The sequence below is a fragment of the Xylaria bambusicola genome (genome assembly GCF_022495145.1).
Source record: "Xylaria bambusicola strain CBS 139988 unplaced genomic scaffold F5B22scaffold_43, whole genome shotgun sequence".
Lineage (NCBI taxonomy): Eukaryota > Fungi > Ascomycota > Sordariomycetes > Xylariales > Xylariaceae > Xylaria > Xylaria bambusicola.
The window spans coordinates 177678-196997 of record NW_025953596.1 but is presented as its reverse complement, the minus strand read 5'-3'; the positions used below and the strand labels follow the sequence as shown (position 1 = coordinate 196997).

Genomic DNA, 19320 nt, shown 5'->3' with positions numbered 1-19320 from the left:
GGGGGCTGGATTGGATCTACTACTGTGATACCGTTATAGATGCGGCGCGGATAGAGAAAGGCATCATCGTTGATTGGGCGAGCTCTCTCTGGCGCGAAGATTATTCGAGAACTGTTCCATTCTCGCTATGAAATATACCTTAGTTCAGGTCTACTGCAGTGCTTAGCTTCGGCATGTTGTTTCTTCTCGGGATGTCGGAGAGACAATAGCTCAACCGGTACTGACGTGAGAATCTGTTGCGCAGTGTACATAGCATGTCCTACTCTATGTAGAACAATATCGCTCATTTGTGTCCGGGCGTCCCCTGTCCCCCATTATTCTCCGCATTCTGCATTCTGTCGCGACACGGTAACCAGAATACGCCCACATAACCAAGCGAGGCGGTGAGCAAAAAAACTGGCACTTCCCTCCCCCCAAAACACCACCTATTCAATCATCTAGAGGGGGGAGGGAAGTGCCAGTTTTTTTGCTCACCGCCTCGCCAAGGAGTAAGTAAGTAGAGCTGAGTGTCTGCTGCCACCGTCGTTCCACGTCTGCGCACCCCGTCTCAATTAGACTTACTTAGCAGAAGACTAGATCTATCAAGTCCAGTCCGCTGGAGCGCTAGTTGGGTGACTTGCATGAAGACGGACTCTGGAGCTCTGGAGCAGTCATGCGTTAGAGCCGATTCTACTTCGGCGAGACTCGTAGGACAGCGCCACAGTATGGGCCTCCTGATCCAGTGTGTAATTGTTGTCATTGTTGTCGCTAATAGCATGTTATACACATACATCGATATGGCCGGCTAGCTTGTTGAGCTTAACAGTCCGCTAGATACGCGCCAGGCTTCAGGGCATACGGCACTTTAGAATGTGGCCATGGTATCCATGCCTTGCCTACCGGTATGTGCATTATCGAGCTATTAAGCAATTCGTATTATCGTAGCTATCGTCGTCAAGGAGCTGTTATCTACCGTCGAGCTTGTCGCGCCTGAAACTCGCGTCGCTTGTTTATAATAAGTAAGGGACGTTATCATCTCATGATCCATGGGGTGAGGAGAGCGGAGTACACGCGCGAGATGATGTGAAGAGGACAGGTTCAACCATCAGCTTTGGTGGGTTGATGAAATAGGTTGACATCTTGCGTCTCTGTATGCAAACGCGCCCCTGTGAATATTTCTCAATCCATCTTGTGAGTGAGTCTACGGTTATTTCAATCAGCAGCCGCCTATTTATACATATTGTAGATTATGGACAATCGAGGTACGGCTTTACCATATCGTAGGGAGGTATCGGTAAAGCTCCGAGCGTTTGGGAGGGTGGTAGCGATCACGCCGAGCCAGAACCGATCGGGTCATTCAACGGTAGCATTCTCAAAGAACGATTTGCAAATCGATGGAACGCAACCGGCATGTGTGGTGGAGCGACGAAAGGTTCTCAACCCGTTCTAGTGGTTCCGTGCTATTTAATTGTAACGTGGGAGATTGACGTCACCCTCTCCCCATTAGCAGGTAATTCGAGGCTCCTGAGTTGATCTTCACTCTGAGGGATTAATCCGCGCAAGTGTCTCTATGTACTGCAGAGCTCTGCTCGGCCCAGGTCAAGTTTAGAGACCCTTGAAATTGCTGTACGCTAGACAAGGCCCGTCTCTTACAGATGGATCGGTATCCATGTCTGTCTAATGTACTATCTGCTGATGAGGAGCGACTGTTACAGATAAGTAGGTACCTATATCCATGATTAATCTATGGAGGAGGAAGATAAGACATGCGATTCTACCCCAAAACGCAGAAATCTGCTGTACTGTACAAGATGGGATGTCCCTGTCATCCATGATCGACAAAGTAGTGTCATTTCAATACGATACTTACTCTACACTACAGAACTACAGGTAGTATGTTGCCATATCCTTTGGCTTCTGCAATGATGGGATAAACGCCCAGCCGGAATTAAGTAATTCTACACGCTCACACTAACACTGCCGGTTCGCTGCCTAGAGATGGAAATGCAGGTCATTCATTACCTGCCCCAGTCCCCCTGCTCTAGGAGGCAACCGTTTCCAGTCCAAGACCACAAGCGACAACGCACTAGGCGACTCATGGCGGAACGATCACCGAATGAAGTCTCGCCACCCCTGTTGCCCCTCATAACACTTACCCAGGCCCTTGGCCCTGTTGCGAGCGATGCCTACCTGGCGAGCTTGTAAGCCCTAGCGACCGAACGTCTTATCAGCTTACCCTCCTCGCCCTCAGAGGTCTCTTTGGACTCGCCGTCGCGTGCCATGGCAGCCCATCGTCCCAGGTTGTCGGGAGCTACACTAGATAGAGCTAACTGGGGGTAATCGAAGCTGGGCCGTCGAAGAAACAGCGCCTCTCTAGCGTACTCTAGGTATTTCTGTGCCACTGCGCTACCCCAGTAGCCCCGTGTCCTTCGTTTCCCTTCAAGACCTCTAGAACTCACTTGAGACGGGTTTAGTGTTTCCTAACGGTAGTACGAGGTGAGTAGTGAGCTGGGGCGAATAGCGTGGTTAAATATGGAAATGCAAAAGGAGGGTTAGGTAGAGATAAGTGGGAGGAGGGATCTGCTAGGTAGGGAGTAGCTGTTGCTCTCAATCTTTGAGCCTGGTAGTTTTCCGATCTCTCTCGGCCAGTGATCAGCCGCCATTTCATATACAATTAAGATCCTTCCTTATCTAGCTTTTCACACCCCTTTCCCATTCGTTCTTTTCTGTCTTCACTTCGAATTTTTTGCGTTTGAAGCCGCGCAGCCGACGTCTGTCCTTGTAAACCTTGATCATTTAGACATACATACCTCATGGAGTAATCGGTGTTGCGAATCTAATCTCTACTACGACATCACCTCCCGTCCCATCGGCCGCATAAGCTGACGTCAACGACGATGGGCGTAAAATCAGAAGCCATGGTCTCCGACGACCAGTTTCGCGGATCCGAGTCCGAGTCGGCAGATCAGTTGCTGTCGTCGCTAGGTTATACTCCCGAATTGGTTCGCACGCGGTCTACCTTCCAGGTCGCATTTATGTCCTTCGTCTTGGCTTCCGTTCCCTATGGTCTTGCTACAACCCTCTACTACCCCCTGGTATGCGGTGGCCCCGTCGACATTATCTGGGGCTGGGTCGGCGTCTCGCTCATCATTGTTTGTGTCGCCGCCTCGCTCGGAGAGATCACGAGTGTCTATCCAACAGCCGGCGGTGTTTACTACCAAGCTTTCATGCTCGCGCCTGTGGACTACCGTCGGGTCTCGGCCTGGATTTGCGGTTGGTTATACGTCGTGGGCAACATCACCATTACGTTATCCGTCAACTTCGCGACCGCGCTATTCCTAGTGGGCTCCATCAATGTGTTCCAGACAGCTGATGGACAAGACGTGTTGGCCGGTTCAGCCTACCAAGTCTTTCTGATCTTCCTCGGCATCACTTTGCTGTGCAACACTGTGTGTGCACTATGCAACAAGTGGCTACCAATCCTCGATGTACGTCGACTCCTGGCCGTCGCCTCCCCAAGGACATACCTGGTGCTGACGTTTCTTTTCTGCAGACCTTCGCTATCTTCTGGACTTTTGCCGGCCTAATTGCCATCTTGGTGACTGTACTGGCTCTTGCCAAGAGTGGACGCCGTGACGCCAGTTATGTGTTTACTCATTTCGAGGTCAATTCGGGCTGGACGCCCGGTTGGTCATTCTTCGTTGGCCTATTGCATGCTGCCTACGCCACCTCTGCGACCGGCATGATCCTATCGTAAGGAGAATCCCCCCTCCCGCAATGTTCCACGACATTGCCCTGTCCCCGCGTGATGCTAACGTATTATGCAGCATGTGCGAGGAGGTCAAGTCACCTGCCACCCAGGTGCCCAAAGCTATGGTCCTGACTATTCTGTTCAACCTGGGAGCTGGTCTGGTCTTCCTCATCCCGCTTGTATTCGTGATTGACGACATTCAAGAGCTTATCTTACTCGCCCAGCCCGTCCCGGCCATCATCAAGGGCGCTGTAGGCCACGAGGGTGGTGCCTTTGCCTTGTTGATCCCTCTTCTAGTCCTTGGTATCCTCTGCGGTACTGGCTGCACTACTGCCGCATCCCGCTCCGTTTACGCCTTCTCTCGTGATGGCGCCATTCCCGGCTCAGGACTATGGAAGGTTGTTCATCCCAAGCTTCATGTTCCCTTCAATGCCATGATGCTGAGCATGGTGGTTCAAATTGCCCTCGGCCTCATCTACTTCGGTTCCTCAGCGGCCTTCAATGCGTTTTCCGGTGTTGGAGTCATTGCGCTCACTGCCGCCTACTGCGCGCCCATCTTCGTAAGCATGCTAGAGGGGCGCAAGACAGTGACCAATGCTTCTTTCTACCTTGGTAAATTCGGTTGGGCCGCCAACATCATCTCCGTTTGTACGTCATCCCCTGTCTTGGACACTGCCTGTGTATCCGTCGTGCTAACCTGGAACCAGCTTGGACTTTGCTTGTCATTCCCCTTTTCTCCATGCCGACCACTGTTCCCGTCCTTGATCCCGGTCTAGCCAACTACGCCCCTGTGGTATTCGTCGGGTTTACCTTGATCTCGGTGGTTTGGTACTTGGCTTGGGGCCGCAAAAACTACGTCGGACCTCCGACTTAATCATCTCGCGGCAAGCGCCCGTCTGGGTTGACCTGCTTCGAACTACGATACCAAACTTGCCCTTTTATAAAATACGCGTTTCTGTGAAAGCATTATGTTCGCCACGATTAAAACCCTCTCTGATCCCCATGGCAATCAACGTGACAGTGAAGGATGGAAGCAACATTCATGAGGTGAAAAAGCCTGTATATATAACCTTAATATACCCAATATACAAATAATATAGAACAGTTTAAACAGGCAGTGTTGACATGTAACAGCAACCACTGCTCTGGGATGCAACTAATATTCACAACTAGTTGCTCCAAACACTTTCCATCACAGAACACCGAATGCGCATAAAGCCACATCGTCGGATTCATACTATATAATTAAAGGCACTGCGAATAGTAGTCGTTGAGGGCATTACACGTTCCTGACTGTTAGATCGTTAGCAGGCTTTTTTTCTACAAGCAACAGGTGGGATAACTCACAGCACACGCAGTACAACCCGTATAGCCAATGCCTCCGCATTGCTGATACAAAGCGGCGGTGCAACCCGTAGGACTAGAACCACTTCTAGTCGTCGTCGATGTTCTTATCGTTGTTGACGGTCCGCTGCCGCCCCCGCCATTCGACGCCGACGTCGTCGGGCTACTGCCAACCGCGCAAGTCGACTCGCAGTTCTGGCACCCTGTGCCAGCCTTCTTCGTTGAACCGCCCGAGTACACTGTTGTATTCCAGTCAGTAATATGTTCCGCAAAAAGGTCATTTCGATTTCGACACACCAGTAGGACCAGGGGCGATGTAAGTGGCCATAGACGCATGGATATTGACCAAGATACCGGGGTCGCTCGCAGCATACGCGCCAGGCAACTTCACACCCGCGGGCTTCGCGGTGCCGGATCCCGTCACCGTGAGCTGGAAGCATGTCATATAGAACTGGGCACCGCCGCTACTCGCAGCGGAATGCAGCGCGAGTTCCTCAGCGCGCAACAAGTAATCACCGGGCGCGATATCGTTGGGGATCTTAACGCTCATCCGTCCACAGCACTTGTTCAAATCCTTACTACCCCAAAAATCGGCGTCGCCGTTGGAGCCGCTCGGATTCGACGCCCACGTGTCGGCGAAGATCTTGAACCACGACGCATCCGACCCAGCTGCGCTTGCGGCGTTCGAGACCGCCGCCATGTACACCTGCACCGGCCCGTGGTGGTCGCCGCCAATGGCTTCGTTGGCGCAGTTCCTGTCACCGGGCTGCTGGTGCATTTCCACCGTCACTATGTCGCCGGCGGCGACGGAGCATTTGCCTGATACTGGCGATGTGCCGGCGTTGCAGGCAATGTCCTTCGATGTCACATCTTGCACGGGGGAGTTGGACCTAGGTAAACGGGCGCAGCTTGCGCCGTGCTGGGAGTGTCAGTATTTCTCGTCGGTGGATGATAAGGGTCGAGGGTAACTTATATAATCCACACCGTTTATCCATAGGTCCTGGAACGTGGCGTGTGCAGCAATATTGACCGCGCCGAAAGCCACAGCGGCGACTGTGTATAGAGTCGATTTCATTTATGCTGTAGCTGAGGTCTGAAGCTGATTTGAGATATGCGAGACGTGCTGAAGGTGTTGATCGCTAGGGGTTGTGTTTAGGACCCGATGATTTGGGCCGTTGTTATCTATATACTCTCATCATTCTGAAGCCTCTTTACTTTGGTTCATCCCCGCATTCTATCACACGATTCCTTCATCATGTATCCATTATGGGCACGGAGTGAAGCGCCGGCTTACCGGGAGAAGCTAACAGTTAGTCCAAGCGTAAACCAGCATGCTTGTCAGACGACTGTCAGTCATGGCACGATGTGACGATGGTAAGGCGTAGCCATCGGCGATGGAATCCCACGGAATCGCGAACCCGATATTCATCTTACGCTAAGGGTCTCGTGGTGCCTTGAATTTCGGCCGCGGGGCCCCGTGCGAGGGTCCTCGATTGGTGGGATCGGAGGCGCACGATTAGGAACGGTAATTTATTCTCCAGATTGCCGGATTGGGCGCCCGGCGTTTCCTACCGTAAGAAGCGACGGGGCGAAAAGAAGCAAGGAGTTCCCAACGAGAACCACAACTATAAACATAGAAGCATCCCTGCATTTCTATTTCTATATTCTGGTTGGCATAGAGCATTGGCATAGAGCAGAGCAGCATTGGGTGTGATCTATCTAGAGAGTTGGACTTTTGCGATGAGTAGCGTGTCCTCCGTCAACTTCGTTGGTCAACGCCAACGTCGGACGTGGAGCTAATTGCAATTCAGTTATTACAAAAACCTATAACCCAGGTGTGCGGCAACAGCGTGCTGTCTGTAGAGTTCTGTTGGCAGTATCTGCCTGACATTCTAGTGTATATCGTGCTGGCACAGATGGTGAACAAGACAACCGACCCAAGCCTAAATCAATCTTAAGAACACATAATAACGCCTAAAATCCCAGTGAAACAAACATATTGCCGATTCTACTCCTTATCCTTCTGAAATACGTTGGTTTGGAAGCCCGCGCTATGACGACCCGCGTCGACTGGCTTCAGCTGAGTGTTCATGCAGCTCAATACAATCTGACTCATCCTCGCTTCTGTTGTTATTTCGGCGCAAAGGAGTGACCATACTCAAACGAGAACAACAGCTCTATCAACAATAGGACTTTTGTACTTGTTTGAGTATGCAACATCAACGCTGTCTTCAGTTTGATTGGTAGGCCCGCTAGAAAATGACGATTGGAAAGGTCTTGGCCTTGATATGTCGACCTTACCATATCGCCGCATGGTGACTGATCTCGAAGCTCCCGTCAGACTATTCCTTCGAAACAGGAACTGGATCGTTGGAAGACACGCAACGATTATTCCGATGCTAGACTCGACCATTCCCCAATACATCGAAGTCGTTATACTAACTATGATGAGGTCAGACGAACGCTTGATGACTGCAGCTTTGATTTTCAGTAGTACTGACCGAATCGATGACTTGCGGTAGCGCTATGAGGCGAAAAGACAAGCCCGGTTAGTACGATGAGCCGAAGCAAAGACGCCGCTACTGTGCTGTTGCCTGTTAGCACATATGCTAGATTTTGGGATTTATTAGACATACATGGCTCCCAAGAGGAAGATTCCAAGCACGGCAGCCATCTTTTTAGCAGATAACTTTAGTCGCAAAGTCTTTAATTACATTTAGTGTTGTGCCTACGTGGTCACCGTTGGGGTATCACGTACAAGAGGAATAGGGATTATCAGCACCAGTAGATCAAGGGCGAAGTCGGTGAGACAGACTGCCCATAGTATTTTTGTCGTCTTCAGGCATTGTGTCTGGATATCATGGGTCGTTCCCCAGTTAGCCCAGAAGTTTGTTTTACACTGGAACACTTCCGAGAAGAAGAATGCAACTGTCCATAAGGCCACGACTGTAATGCTTGTGGTAAGCAAAGCACGTGTTTTTCTTTCTGTTGCGAAGATGCGTTTGTACAGAAAGAGGAGGGAGGCTTTGGTTAGCCCTAAGGCCAGTGGATGCATTAAGATAAATGCATATTGAACCTATGTAGCGATTTAGAAAGTATTCTATATAGAAAAGGAGGTAGTTTTGACAGACTTTTCGCGATAATGACACTTGATCAGTATACATCATGTTGATATTCCCTTGATAATCTGGAGGAACTACGAGGGGCCATCCAATCGCTTTATGCGTTGCGCCATAAGTCAGGACAACTCCAATACCGACGGTCAAAATCTGTGATGTACCCCCAGAGTTGGTCAGTGGCATGAATAGATAGCGATTGGATTGCGCACCGTAGCTGGCACTAAAAGCCAGTCGTCTGCTTTCAGGGGCTGCTTTTGAATCCGGCGTGTCCAGAATTTCAGAGACACTACGAAAGTGTCTACTATTGACAGGACTACACCAGCAGCTATGCTGTGTGTTGCTGTTTCGTAGTACATAGACATTGCAAAGTATAGGCCATAAGGTTATATTGATAGATACTGTTAGAGTCAGGACTGCTAGTCTGTGAGTTGTCTACGGCTTTTGAGACTGTTCTAGGGGTTCTATTTTATGTAATTGCTCCTTTCTCAGGGAGTGGTAAGTGTACCATGGCAGTTGGATCTCTGACAAATAAGGGATGATGTTCAACGAGCGCGCAGCCTATGCTTCAACTCTCACGGAACACAAAATCTCTTCATTTGTGACGGAGGGTAATACCGATGACACACAGTTGAAACCCGGGCACCGGCAGCAGCCAGTCACTCCACGCAAAATGATTGACCACTACTTAACAGCAAGATAATGGTTATAATCCGATAATATTTTATTGAGACTTCACCTTCCGTCATAGAATGAGGCACCTACTCAAGTATGCTGGTCAAATCCATGGTAAGTTCATCTCCATCACTTGATATTGATCACTACCTAAGAGATCACTGAGAGGCGACGGTCCATAGGGAATCTTCCTGGAAGACATGAGGTCTAATAGTACAAGCCCCTCAGAAGTGTAACCGCTTGGCCCTATCACGCAGGTTGCACTTGGCAATTCTCACCAAACCCCTTTAGGTGAAAATGTCGATAGCAAACACTAACCCCGCCCAGTCTTACATCTGAGTTGAGATTTTTGGTAGAGTTTTCTCCCTTTTTTTCAGAGCAACGAATAACACCACCTCAATTGGTTCAACATGAAGCTTCCGAAGTCCTTGCTGATGCTCTGGTGTAGCTTTGGGCCTCGTGTAGTTGAGGCATCGGACAGGAGCGCACCACCATACCGAGACAGCCTGCTCTCTTTCCACAAGTCGCTCGTAGATTTCAATTCTACAACTGGCAGTGAAGCTGGAGTCGGCGAGTTCCTCATCGACTACCTAACAGAGCGCGGCTTCGTAGCAGAGCGCCAGACTCTCCCAACATCCGACCTCTCGGCGCCCCGGTTTAACGTTGTCGCGTGGCCGAACTCGCGTAACTCAACCTCGTCCAAAGTTGTAGTGACGAGCCACATCGATACTGTACCGCCATATATCCCTTACTCACGGACCGCGCCGGAGTCGCCTACTGCTGACACCGTCATCGCGGGGCGCGGTACGGTGGACGCAAAGGGGAGTGTGGCTGCCCAGATCACCGCTGTACTGGAATTGCTAGCAGCCGGCACTATTACGGGCAATGACGTGATGCTTGCATATGTTGTGGGCGAAGAGCGAACAGGGGACGGCATGATATACTTCTCGAATATCACGGCGCAACAGCCCATTCCCCCAAAGGCTGCCATCTTTGGCGAGCCTACGGAAGGTCTCTTAGCCTGCGGCCACAAGGGCGCCATCAGCTGTAGGATTACTGCTCATGGCACTGCAGGCCACAGTGGATATCCGTGGCTATTCAAGAGCGCGACTGAAGTGCTGATGCGTGCCTTGATCAAAATCATTGATACTGATCTAGGAACTAGCGAGAGGTATGGCAACACCACAGTCAACGTCGGCCTTCTGTCAGGTGGCACTGCGGTCAATGTGGTCGCCGATAGCGCTACAGCGGCAATTGTTGCTCGTGTGGGAATTGGCCCGGAGCTGGAGGGTGGTGAGGTTATCAAGGGTAGGATTCGTGACGTTCTAACGTGTGTGGATGATGAAGCATTCGATTTTGAATGTGATAGCAGAGCCAGTGGAGCGATCGAATGCAATTGCGACGTTGATGGTAAGTTCCCTAGAGTGCAATTGAATGCCAAGCACCAGAGAGTAGTAGTCTCTAGTTATTTCACCCCAAAGAGTTTCCTACACATTATTTCAACGATTAGCTTCACTAGGCATTGGAATCAACTTCAAGTGAACGATCAAAAGTTAACCTTTCTGATAGGCTTTGAGACAACTGTAGTGAACTATGGTACAGATATTCCAAGCTTTAAGGGTAATCATACGCGATACCTCTATGGACCTGGAACCATACTGGTTGCACATGGTCCTAATGAAGCACTCACACTGGGAGAGTTGGAGACCGCAGTCGAAGATTATAAGAGGCTGATCTTGCATGCGGTTGAAACATAAGCGGCGTGTTGCCCAGCGCGTCAAATAAAAAGCCATACCACATTGGATATTGTGTATGTAAACGTAATGAATCCATACCAATATGAAGATTCTGGCCTTCTATAAAGAGCCCAACAACCACTCCATCGTTTTGAGACTACGATCGCGCGTTTTTTATTTATTTTATTTGAATATCAATTGTATTAGTCAAATACAAGTAGCGCTTTTATATGTAGGTAGCTAAGGCTACCTAGGGTGCTCTCGGAATATTTTAAACGAAAGAATGTATATGGGAGAATGGAGAATATGAAACTTTCATGTAGGCGAGTGGATCTACGTTTTGTAATTCTAACTAGTGACTTTGATACTACGCACATGTAGGCCTCCTTAATTGCAGACATCCTCGGGGTCATTGAGTTTCTTTAATTTCTAAGCCAATAATAGAAGAATCGCGAGAGGAGATGACGTAAAGGGTCTGCTGAATGCGTATACGATCATAAAAAGCCCCTGACCAGCCCTTCATTCAATATAAAATGTTTCAAACCGTAGCGAAATATCCCACAAAGTCTGATGCAGTCTGTTGATTACTAGGGAGATTTAGTTACTCAGCGTATCCCACATTGCTTCATCTCAACATCTCGTTACTGCTATTAGCAAAATACACTGCTACGGCACAGGAATTATCACGGCGGGCCCGGAAGCTCTACTAGCATACTATTGTATTTTGATCACACTGTCGAGTAGGCTACATACCTTTGCTACATGTCTTCTTTGACATCTTTTGCACGTGTATGATGCAGACTTTTGGGTGACCGATGCTTTTGGAGACCTAACTGTCTCCTCCATCAAGCCATACTTTACATGTAATTTGCTTGAAGGGACTCGTTGTCTCACAAATTTACGACTAGATGGTATCAAGTTACTGGGACCAATGATGTCAAACTGTTGCTCGTTAATTCGTATTGTATGTAGCCAGAGCAATATGCATTTTGGATAGTATGACATAGTCAACAACTAATCTTCAAAGGCGCTAATATGATATAAGTATGGTTAGTAAGGCTTTATAAGGCTGGGATTAGTGAGCACTCTGCATTGCCACGCTTTTCTCTTTTCACGGCACGAAGTGGGATGTCTTGTGGGATGCCTAATATTGCCTAGTCAGCTCGGCGCCGGTGTATTAGACCATCGGCTTTTCTCCGCTTTCGGATTTATGAATAAGCCACACATTACGCTAGCCTTTGGTTAATGCCACTTTCGATAGATGCAATTCATACCAAGTGCACCGAATCTTCAGATTAAAATAGGACCTGTGGACCTCCCGCTCCCAAGTGGCAAAACTACTTCGGAACAAAGAGGCTTTGCCTAAATCCGAGTGATGTGGTAGCAACTCTCTCCATTGCCGATGGTTCTGTAGTGATGTAAGCGAACGTATAGGTATTCAGCAGGTATTTGCTCGGAACGCAATGCGACTTGTCACGCCAGTCAGATAAGCTGCAGCTACTTAGATCTACCATACAGTCGCTGGGTTGGAAACGAATCAAACCCTTTTTTTCCTTGGTCATGATCAGCAAATCTGATTAGTTGCCGTGGTGGAGTTGATAAGGGGCCCAGCCATACTAGCGACTAAGAGACCAGTGCTTATTCCAAATGACGCTTAGAACCCATTTATTCTGGCTAAATCACCTCAAGTGCCGCCATGCTCGCTCATAATTTCTTGCGAAGTCGAAACTTCTGTTCTGAATCGCCGTTGTTTGACAAGCAGCCGCGATGGACGAGAAGAATTATGATACCTCGGCTACGCCCTCAGCGGGCGAGGAGGGCGACAGGAGCATCGCCGACGGGGAGGAAATGGCTCCGCAGCAGTCCCGCGTCGAGTCAATTTGGCCGGCCGAAAACATCTCGCGACCCCGGGAGTACCTAATGGTGTTTGTCGCCTGTATGGCTCAATTCTGTACCCGTAAGTCCGCTTTGTGCCTTTGATTCTCCCATTCAACTGCTTGGTCGGTACAGGGCTCGCTGAAGGTTGAATTGTTGAGGGCTAACCAACGCGTACCGATTGTAGAGGCTTCATTTACCGGTGCATTGTATCATCTGTCTGTCATCGGAAGGTCGTTTGGCGTCACAAACCCGGGCCAGCTCGCGTGGCTTGTCGCCGGCTATTCCTTGACCGTCGGAACCTTCATCCTGTTCTCCGGCCGGCTCGGAGATGCGTTCGGATATAAGCGCATGCTACTGATTGGCCTCACCTGGTTCAGCTTGTGGTCCGTGGTCGTCGGCCTGAGTGTCTACTCCAACTTTGTCTTGATTGTCTTCGCCCGTGTACTCCAGGGTATCGGCCCGGCTATCTGCTTGCCCAATGCCCTTGCCATCTTGGGATCTATGTACCCTCCGGGACACAGGAAGGCCATGGTCTTTGCTTGTTTCGGTGCTGTAGCACCGATTGGGGGCGTCTTGGGAGCTGCTGTCGCAGCGGCGATATCACTAGCTTGGTGGCCGTGGATTTGGTGGGCGTTAAGCATCTGGCTGGTCGTGCTTATCGTACTAGGGTACATCGCCATACCAGACTTGTCGCGGAAGGTTGACGTATTTGCCGACGGTTACAGCTTGCGAAAGTTGAATGAAGAGTTGGACTTACCAGGCGCTGTCACTGGAGTTATATCATTGGTTCTGTTCAACTTCGCTTGGAACCAGGCACCTATTGTTGGCTGGGCCACGCCAGAGACCATCGTACCCCTTGTCCTTGGCATAGCAACCTTTGGGGTGTTCGCTTGGATTGAGATCAACGTCGCAACAAAGCCCTTATTACCGTTTGATGCCATTAATGGTCAAGTCGGATTTGTTCTCGGAACGGTAGCATGCGGCTGGGCGACTTTTGGCATATGGATTCTATATCTCGTCTTGATTCTTCAAGAAATTCGGGGTCTGTCTCCGCTACAGACCGTCGCCTACTCAGCACCGCTTCCAATTTCCGGTACAATTGCAGCTATTGTTACGGGAAAGCTTCTCGGCCCTTTTCAGGTCAGACCCGCCGTAGTCATGACTCTAGCACTGGCGGCCTTTACCACTGGTATTATACTCATCGCAACAGTACCTCCGAACCAAATTTACTGGGGACAGATTTTTGTATGCACCCTTATTATACCTTTCGGCATGGATATGAGTTTTCCAGCAGCTACGTTGATTCTATCCAATGCCGTCAAAAGAGAACACCAAGGAGTTGCCGCTAGTCTTGTCAACACAGTGGTTAACTACTCCATATCACTGGGAGTTGGTTTTGCCAACACAATAGAAATATATGTAAACCATGGCGATAAACTAGCTGGATATAGAGGCGGTCTATACTTTGGTGTTGGACTCTCCAGCCTGGGTTTTATAATTTGTTTACTGTTCTTGCTGCGAGAGCACTTCACACAGCAGAAGGCACAATAGTGCCGTGGCTAGTATCACAGGACCGTAATCTGATAGACTATAATAGAGTAATCTTGCATAAACGATAGATTAATATAGACAGCTCGATCTCCTGGATGAGGGCCTAACGTTGAGCTAGAATCTTCTGTTGCTTGCCTGTCGTGAATAATCTCTGGAGTAAAGCGGGGTTATAGGTAGGAGGTATTGATAGATTTTTGGATGACTAGAATGCTGGAGATATTGTTGAATTCTAAGAATTCTAGCACTGAGGGAGAGCCCTAGTCCTTTATATACCTACTTCTAAAGCAAAGTTTATCTCTCGGCAACACTGCTGCCCCAAAGGTCCTTCAACTATACCTGGTACTTAGACTTACTACAAGTGGCATTTTCATCTGTAATCGAGCACAACAAGCTAGGATTTTCGCCTAACCTTGTGAAATCTGTCACTATCCTGGAGCTACAGATAAGGAGACTCACCGTAAATAACCCTGTCTTGACATGAAGGCTTCTTCGAAACTTTCGTGCAGCAGTAAATATCAGAACCACGTAGAGAATGCACGTTTGCCATCCTTAGTAATGCTGACTCTGGTATGCCTGATTCTCAACAAACCTGAAGAGTAAAGATCTATATGGTACTGAAGCTCAACTTATCCTTTAGAATATGTCGGTCCCGAGACCGGGTCGCGCATATAACTCCGCCACGTCATCTGAAGTAACATGGTAGAATAGGACAGGCATAGCTGGCAGCTTACACAATAGAAAAGCTCCATCACATGGAGGTAATATTGCTATCTGTCTGGAGACTGGTATACACCTTCTCTTTATGGACTGAATTGCTTGGTCGTATCCTGTCCAACTAGAAGCCATGTTAGACGCCGTATGCCTTATCCTTGTTGGAGCAAGTTGGTTGGGGTATTGATATTCAAGCCAGAATGTTCTGGTTTGTGGTGATTTACTAGCACGTGTAAACTCGGGGTGGAAGGTGGGTTGGTAGCTGCCCACATAACCAAGCATACCTTTGACCTAAGTTAACAATCTACAGTACAAGCATGCTTAGTCTAACGTACCCGGTTCTAAATCGGCCATAGACCCACGGACTAATCGCGATTTTCGCTATCTCTATAAGTATGTATATCTAGCAAGTTAGCGGGAGTAAGGATGAATGTGGGCAGGGTTGTGAAGGAATGGGTTAGACCAACATTAACTCTACTAGGACCATATGCCTGGTAATTACGTTTAACTCACGGCCAGGGATCAATCTTGAGAGATCCCGCCAGACAAACCTAAGCCTTCTTTACGTAACAGGGAATGCCTACGTGATGTACTATGGGATGACCATCTCCATCATTCGTTCTACGCAGACTGACCTCAGCTGATGGGTTAAAATGAGAATCATGAAGGATGATACGATGTTAAGCAAACCAGTGCGAAATATAGTGAATGAGTCGACCGCTCAGAATATGAAGCCTGTTTGAGAGAGAGACATCCAGTCAGTCCTCAAACTCATACGCATCGAGGTATCAGAAAACATGTCTCACTCTGCCTTGCTGATAAATCTGCCCAGATGATGGAAACCACGGCTTCGGCACAATTGGGTTCACATGCCAGCCAGCCAAGCGCTCTTTTTTCCCACTGCTACTTGGCATCGCACGCCATCAAATCAATCCAAAAGACATTATCATATCTCACTTCCCAGCAGGCGCCTCCAAGCAACCACTTCGGCAGTGACTCGGCGTCGCGAATGCCGGTAAGAAAGAAAGTATTACATGATCTCGCTCGAACTGACCTTCAATCCAACGCCACTTACGGAATGAGGCGGTAATGCCCTTTTTCAGAGTTGGAGTTGCGATTACGTGTAAGTCGTTGTACCGGCGCATCGCATACCCCACAACTTGCAGCCAGCAGCGTAAATCCCTCCAATCAAAGTTATATGTAAAATGCGGCATTGAAACGTTCATACCTAACGTAGCAGCTTTCGCCTCTACACCCACGTTGTCTCCTTGCAGGCCGTTTATTTTGTCTGTGCGCCCATCAGCATGCACGCATCGCAATATGACTCCGAAGCAGTCGGTGATAGAATAATCCAGGCGCGTGATCTTCAAGATCCACATTCCCAGCCTTCCCAGGGCAAAAGAGAGACTAACGCACACGCTGGGCCCAGCGAGCGGCCAAATTCGCCAAGCGCCGGGAGTGGGCGCCCGAAAGGGGAAATCAAGCGAACGGGGCCAATGAAGAGAGAGTTGGCATGAATCCCGCCAGCCAGGGCCGTGGTTAGCGGTCACATGTTTAACCTCCTTCCTCAAATCACCAGGACTTGCTAACTGGATAAGGGAGGCAAGAAAGCGTGGGAGGAAGCTCTGGGTTGAGCAGAACAGAATTAGAACGAAGGAGGCAAGGTCTCCCCCTTGAAAAGCCGTTCATTTTAGGAAAGGGTTGTTTCTTGGAGTGTGTCCGTCGTCCGCTTTAGAAAAAACCCAACTTAAGTAACACCCTAGTTGGTCCCTTGTTGAAACCGGTAGGTGAGAATGACGACCATGCTCGGTACATCACATTAAACTACAACGCTACCACACCAGATCGGTCAATACACGCGATGTTGTCCCTGTCCTATCCTTTAACATTAGCTCCTTTTGGCTCGGACGTCCGACACTAGCGGACATCATGTATCCCGATGCCGACTACCAGGCACTCCTTGAAGCCTTGGAGAGTCTTTGAAGGATTCGTCTACTCGGCTACTTGGTTCATGCTTTCTAACTATTTTGCTTCTGATTAGTTCGTTGAACGAGCTGTGGTTGGTTTAAGGAAGGTGCTGTCACTGAACCGCGCGGGAACGCAATCTTGGACGTCTTTTCTTCCTCTTAGCGGATGACACTGGACGAAAGGAACATAATTTTTTCTAGATGTTTCCTTATGTCTAATTCAACAAACCACCATCCAATTAGGCAATATTCCCGGTTCGCGCCCAATCAAAGAATATCAGACGGGTATCTTAAGTTGCTAACTTGCATGTCTGGTAACGTTGTGTTGAAGTCAAATCCCAGAATGAGGCCGAACTGGAGCGATCAAAACCTGGAAAAGTTGGCGGTTGATGCAAGGTAGCATAACGAGAGCTGCAGTAACCTCTCAATGAGGAATCAAGACGCGATGAACTCGTCGTTAACTCAGGCTTTGCTTCTGTTTGCGTGGCGTACGAGGCCCCTTGGCAATTACTCTGGCCTTCAGTCCTTAATTTCATCCCTGAATATAGTGTAACTAGCCCTAACGCATTATACCAGGCGTGAGTTTGTATATTACCCGACAGGGCAGGGTACCTCGGCCTACCCCGGATCAACGTGTAGCGTAAGCCGTGCGCGGGATGTCAAATCGGTAAACCCATGGTTCCTGCATACGTAAGTGGAGATTAATCACCTACATGATATACTTACACCAATGCCACGCATCGTCAAGGTAGGCCCTGCTAACACAACCCAGGTGAGAATCCCAAATGGCCTCGGCGAAATACAGTCCTCACGTGGTGGCATGACCAGAATAAGACCAGCCAGAAGACCAACAATGAGTCCAGAAAGGGAAGGTTATACGGCCACTCGGCCGTTAAGGAGAGTCAAGGAGATTGAAGTGATTCGCAACGTTTCATCATCGTCCCTGGTGTCGAGAATAATGCTGCTGGCTCACGGAAACGTCTCTTGACTTGGAGATAGAAAATCGAATATATAAGACGAGCGACGATCCCCAGAACTATAACTCTATTATTCGACAAGCCGCTTTCCATCTCCATTCGGCGATTACACGGGACGGAACCCTCAATTTCCTTCATTCAGACGATCGAGATCTTTCCGCAAGCGCCATCATGCGAGCTTTCTTGGGTTTGGCTCTGGCCATGGCCGGCCTCATAGGCCAGTCATTCGCCAATCCCACCATCGCACACGCGGGTGGTGTCAACGATATCGTCATCACTGAGGACAACATCTTGAACAGCACCACTGTCAGAGGAGGAGAAGGATCTGGTTCCATCTCCAGGATCAAGGCCGCGCAAGCTGGAGCGTTCCCCATCGAAGTCCACAACAACTTCGGCAATGGCATGTTCATGTACATCACTGGACGGGATACCTCAGGGGCGCCGGTTCTCCTGGGTGCCAACGGCCAATATGTATACCCCCAGGCGGACGGCACCGGTGTACCGAAAGAAATCACCGGCAACATTGCTATCCCGTTGAACGGCCAAGGCCAGACCACCACGATCACTCTCCCGCAGGCTCTGATCTCCGCCCGAATCTACCTTGCTAACGGAAACCTGAGATTTTTCACAGTCAGGGACGGCAACGGAGTCTCCGCCATCGTGGAGCCATCTGCCGCGAACCCCGCTGACCCATCGGCCGAAGTGCAGTGGGGATTCATCGAGTTCAACTACGACGGAGTCTTCGTCTTCGCGAACATCAGCTTTGTGGACTTCGTCGGTATTCCCCTCGGCATGGGCGTGACTCTGGCCACCGGCGAGCAGCAGACTGTCCAAGGTCTCATGTCGGGAGCCGTCAACAACATCTGCAACGGCCTGAAGGCGCAGACAGCTGCCGACCGCTCCATCTGGGACCGTCTGTGTGTAACCACTGGATCCGGCCAAGCTCTCCGCGTTCTGGCCCCCAACCTATACGAGTCCGGCCAGCCTGGTCAATTCGGTGGCTACTACGACGGTTACATCAACGACGTATGGAACAAGTATTCCAACGAGGACCTCTTCATCAACACCCAGACTGGAGCCGGAACCGTCTCGTGCCGTGTTTCGAACAACCAGCTCAACTGCGCCGGCGACAACCGCGCCTACCCCAAGCCCACGATCGGGGACATCTGGGGTTGCAACTCCGGCCCCTTCGCCATCATCGGCAGCGACAACGACGTCCACCGCGCCGTCGTTCCCCGACTCTGCGCCGCTTTCTACCGCTCCACGCTCCTTCTCGGCGGCGGCAACGTCCAGCCCTCGCTTCCCGCCAACACGTACTACACCGTGAACCCCACGAGCCACTACGCGCGTCTCGTCCACCAGTACGAGGTGAACGGCCTCGGCTACGCCTTCTCTTACGACGATGTCAACCCCGCGGGCGAGAACGCTGCTGGCACCGTTTCGGGCAACAACCCTACTCTCCTCAAGGTGACCGTAGGTGGCTGGTCTTAAAAAATCGCTAGCTTGAGGATGAGAGAGAGATGAGGGACGAGGAATGAGGAACGACGTTTTTGGACAACTTTCTTGTATATAGTTTAGCATGGATGTACATACCAAAGGCAAAGCATTTTTGATCAACTAACTCACCTTCTTTAT

At 49.7% G+C, this 19320-nt stretch overlaps 6 protein-coding genes across 6 annotated transcripts; 4 read left to right on the top strand and 2 right to left on the bottom strand.

The window, feature by feature from the left end:
• Positions 1-2897: 2897 nt before the first annotated feature.
• F5B22DRAFT_638358 (amino acid/polyamine transporter I) lies at positions 2898-4604 on the top strand (the record flags this gene model as incomplete). The annotated part of the gene is made up of 4 exons (XM_047977576.1): positions 2898-3467; positions 3533-3732; positions 3807-4378; positions 4438-4604. 4 exons carry the CDS (start codon positions 2898-2900, stop codon positions 4602-4604), a joined length of 1509 nt encoding a protein of 502 aa, XP_047827946.1.
• Positions 4605-4740: 136 nt separating this feature from the next.
• F5B22DRAFT_375336 (carbohydrate-binding module family 1 protein) lies at positions 4741-6369 on the bottom strand. Its single transcript, XM_047971207.1, has 4 exons — positions 6048-6369; positions 5372-5990; positions 5078-5313; positions 4741-5023 (listed from the first exon to the last, which is right to left on the bottom strand). The coding sequence occupies exons 1-4, from the start codon at positions 6147-6149 to the stop codon at positions 4976-4978; spliced, it is 1005 nt and encodes a 334-aa protein (XP_047827945.1). The 5' UTR covers positions 6150-6369; the 3' UTR covers positions 4741-4975.
• Positions 6370-7232: 863 nt separating this feature from the next.
• Positions 7233-8555, bottom strand: F5B22DRAFT_649477 (uncharacterized protein; the record flags this gene model as incomplete). Its single annotated transcript, XM_047979177.1, has 6 exons — positions 7233-7516; positions 7576-7661; positions 7711-7778; positions 7833-8150; positions 8206-8343; positions 8403-8555. The coding sequence occupies 6 exons, from the start codon at positions 8553-8555 to the stop codon at positions 7233-7235; spliced, it is 1047 nt and encodes a 348-aa protein (XP_047827944.1).
• A 638-nt stretch (positions 8556-9193) lies between these two features.
• F5B22DRAFT_618737 (uncharacterized protein) lies at positions 9194-10733 on the top strand. The gene is made up of 2 exons (XM_047975728.1): positions 9194-10275; positions 10435-10733. Exons 1-2 carry the CDS (start codon positions 9276-9278, stop codon positions 10620-10622), a joined length of 1188 nt encoding a protein of 395 aa, XP_047827943.1. The 5' UTR covers positions 9194-9275; the 3' UTR covers positions 10623-10733.
• Positions 10734-11889: 1156 nt separating this feature from the next.
• F5B22DRAFT_618734 (major facilitator superfamily transporter) lies at positions 11890-14150 on the top strand. The gene is made up of 2 exons (XM_047975727.1): positions 11890-12558; positions 12664-14150. The coding sequence occupies exons 1-2, from the start codon at positions 12369-12371 to the stop codon at positions 14028-14030; spliced, it is 1557 nt and encodes a 518-aa protein (XP_047827942.1). The 5' UTR covers positions 11890-12368; the 3' UTR covers positions 14031-14150.
• A 3626-nt stretch (positions 14151-17776) lies between these two features.
• On the top strand, positions 17777-19305 carry F5B22DRAFT_375236 (glycoside hydrolase family 64 protein). Its single transcript, XM_047971205.1, has one exon. It carries the CDS (start codon positions 17857-17859, stop codon positions 19174-19176), a length of 1320 nt encoding a protein of 439 aa, XP_047827941.1. The 5' UTR covers positions 17777-17856; the 3' UTR covers positions 19177-19305.
• Positions 19306-19320: the final 15 nt, after the last annotated feature.

What these genes read in the sequence shown, in the direction of transcription:
- F5B22DRAFT_375336 (XM_047971207.1), bottom strand. Translation starts at nt 6,149, where the DNA reads ATGAAATCGACTCTATACACAGTCGCCGCTGTGGCTTTCGGCGCGGTC. An exon ending in GGATAAACGGTGTGGATTAT is followed by an intron (nt 5,991 to 6,047) that starts ATAAGTTACCCT and finishes CACTCCCAGCAC; the next exon opens with GGCGCAAGCTGCGCCCGTTT. An exon ending in CGGGTTGTACTGCGTGTGCT is followed by an intron (nt 5,024 to 5,077) that starts GTGAGTTATCCC and finishes ACGATCTAACAG; the next exon opens with TCAGGAACGTGTAATGCCCT.
- F5B22DRAFT_618737 (XM_047975728.1), top strand. Translation starts at nt 9,276, where the DNA reads ATGAAGCTTCCGAAGTCCTTGCTGATGCTCTGGTGTAGCTTTGGGCCT. An exon ending in ATGCAATTGCGACGTTGATG is followed by an intron (nt 10,276 to 10,434) that starts GTAAGTTCCCTA and finishes CCTTTCTGATAG; the next exon opens with GCTTTGAGACAACTGTAGTG.
- F5B22DRAFT_618734 (XM_047975727.1), top strand. Translation starts at nt 12,369, where the DNA reads ATGGACGAGAAGAATTATGATACCTCGGCTACGCCCTCAGCGGGCGAG. An exon ending in TATGGCTCAATTCTGTACCC is followed by an intron (nt 12,559 to 12,663) that starts GTAAGTCCGCTT and finishes TACCGATTGTAG; the next exon opens with AGGCTTCATTTACCGGTGCA.
- F5B22DRAFT_375236 (XM_047971205.1), top strand. Translation starts at nt 17,857, where the DNA reads ATGCGAGCTTTCTTGGGTTTGGCTCTGGCCATGGCCGGCCTCATAGGC.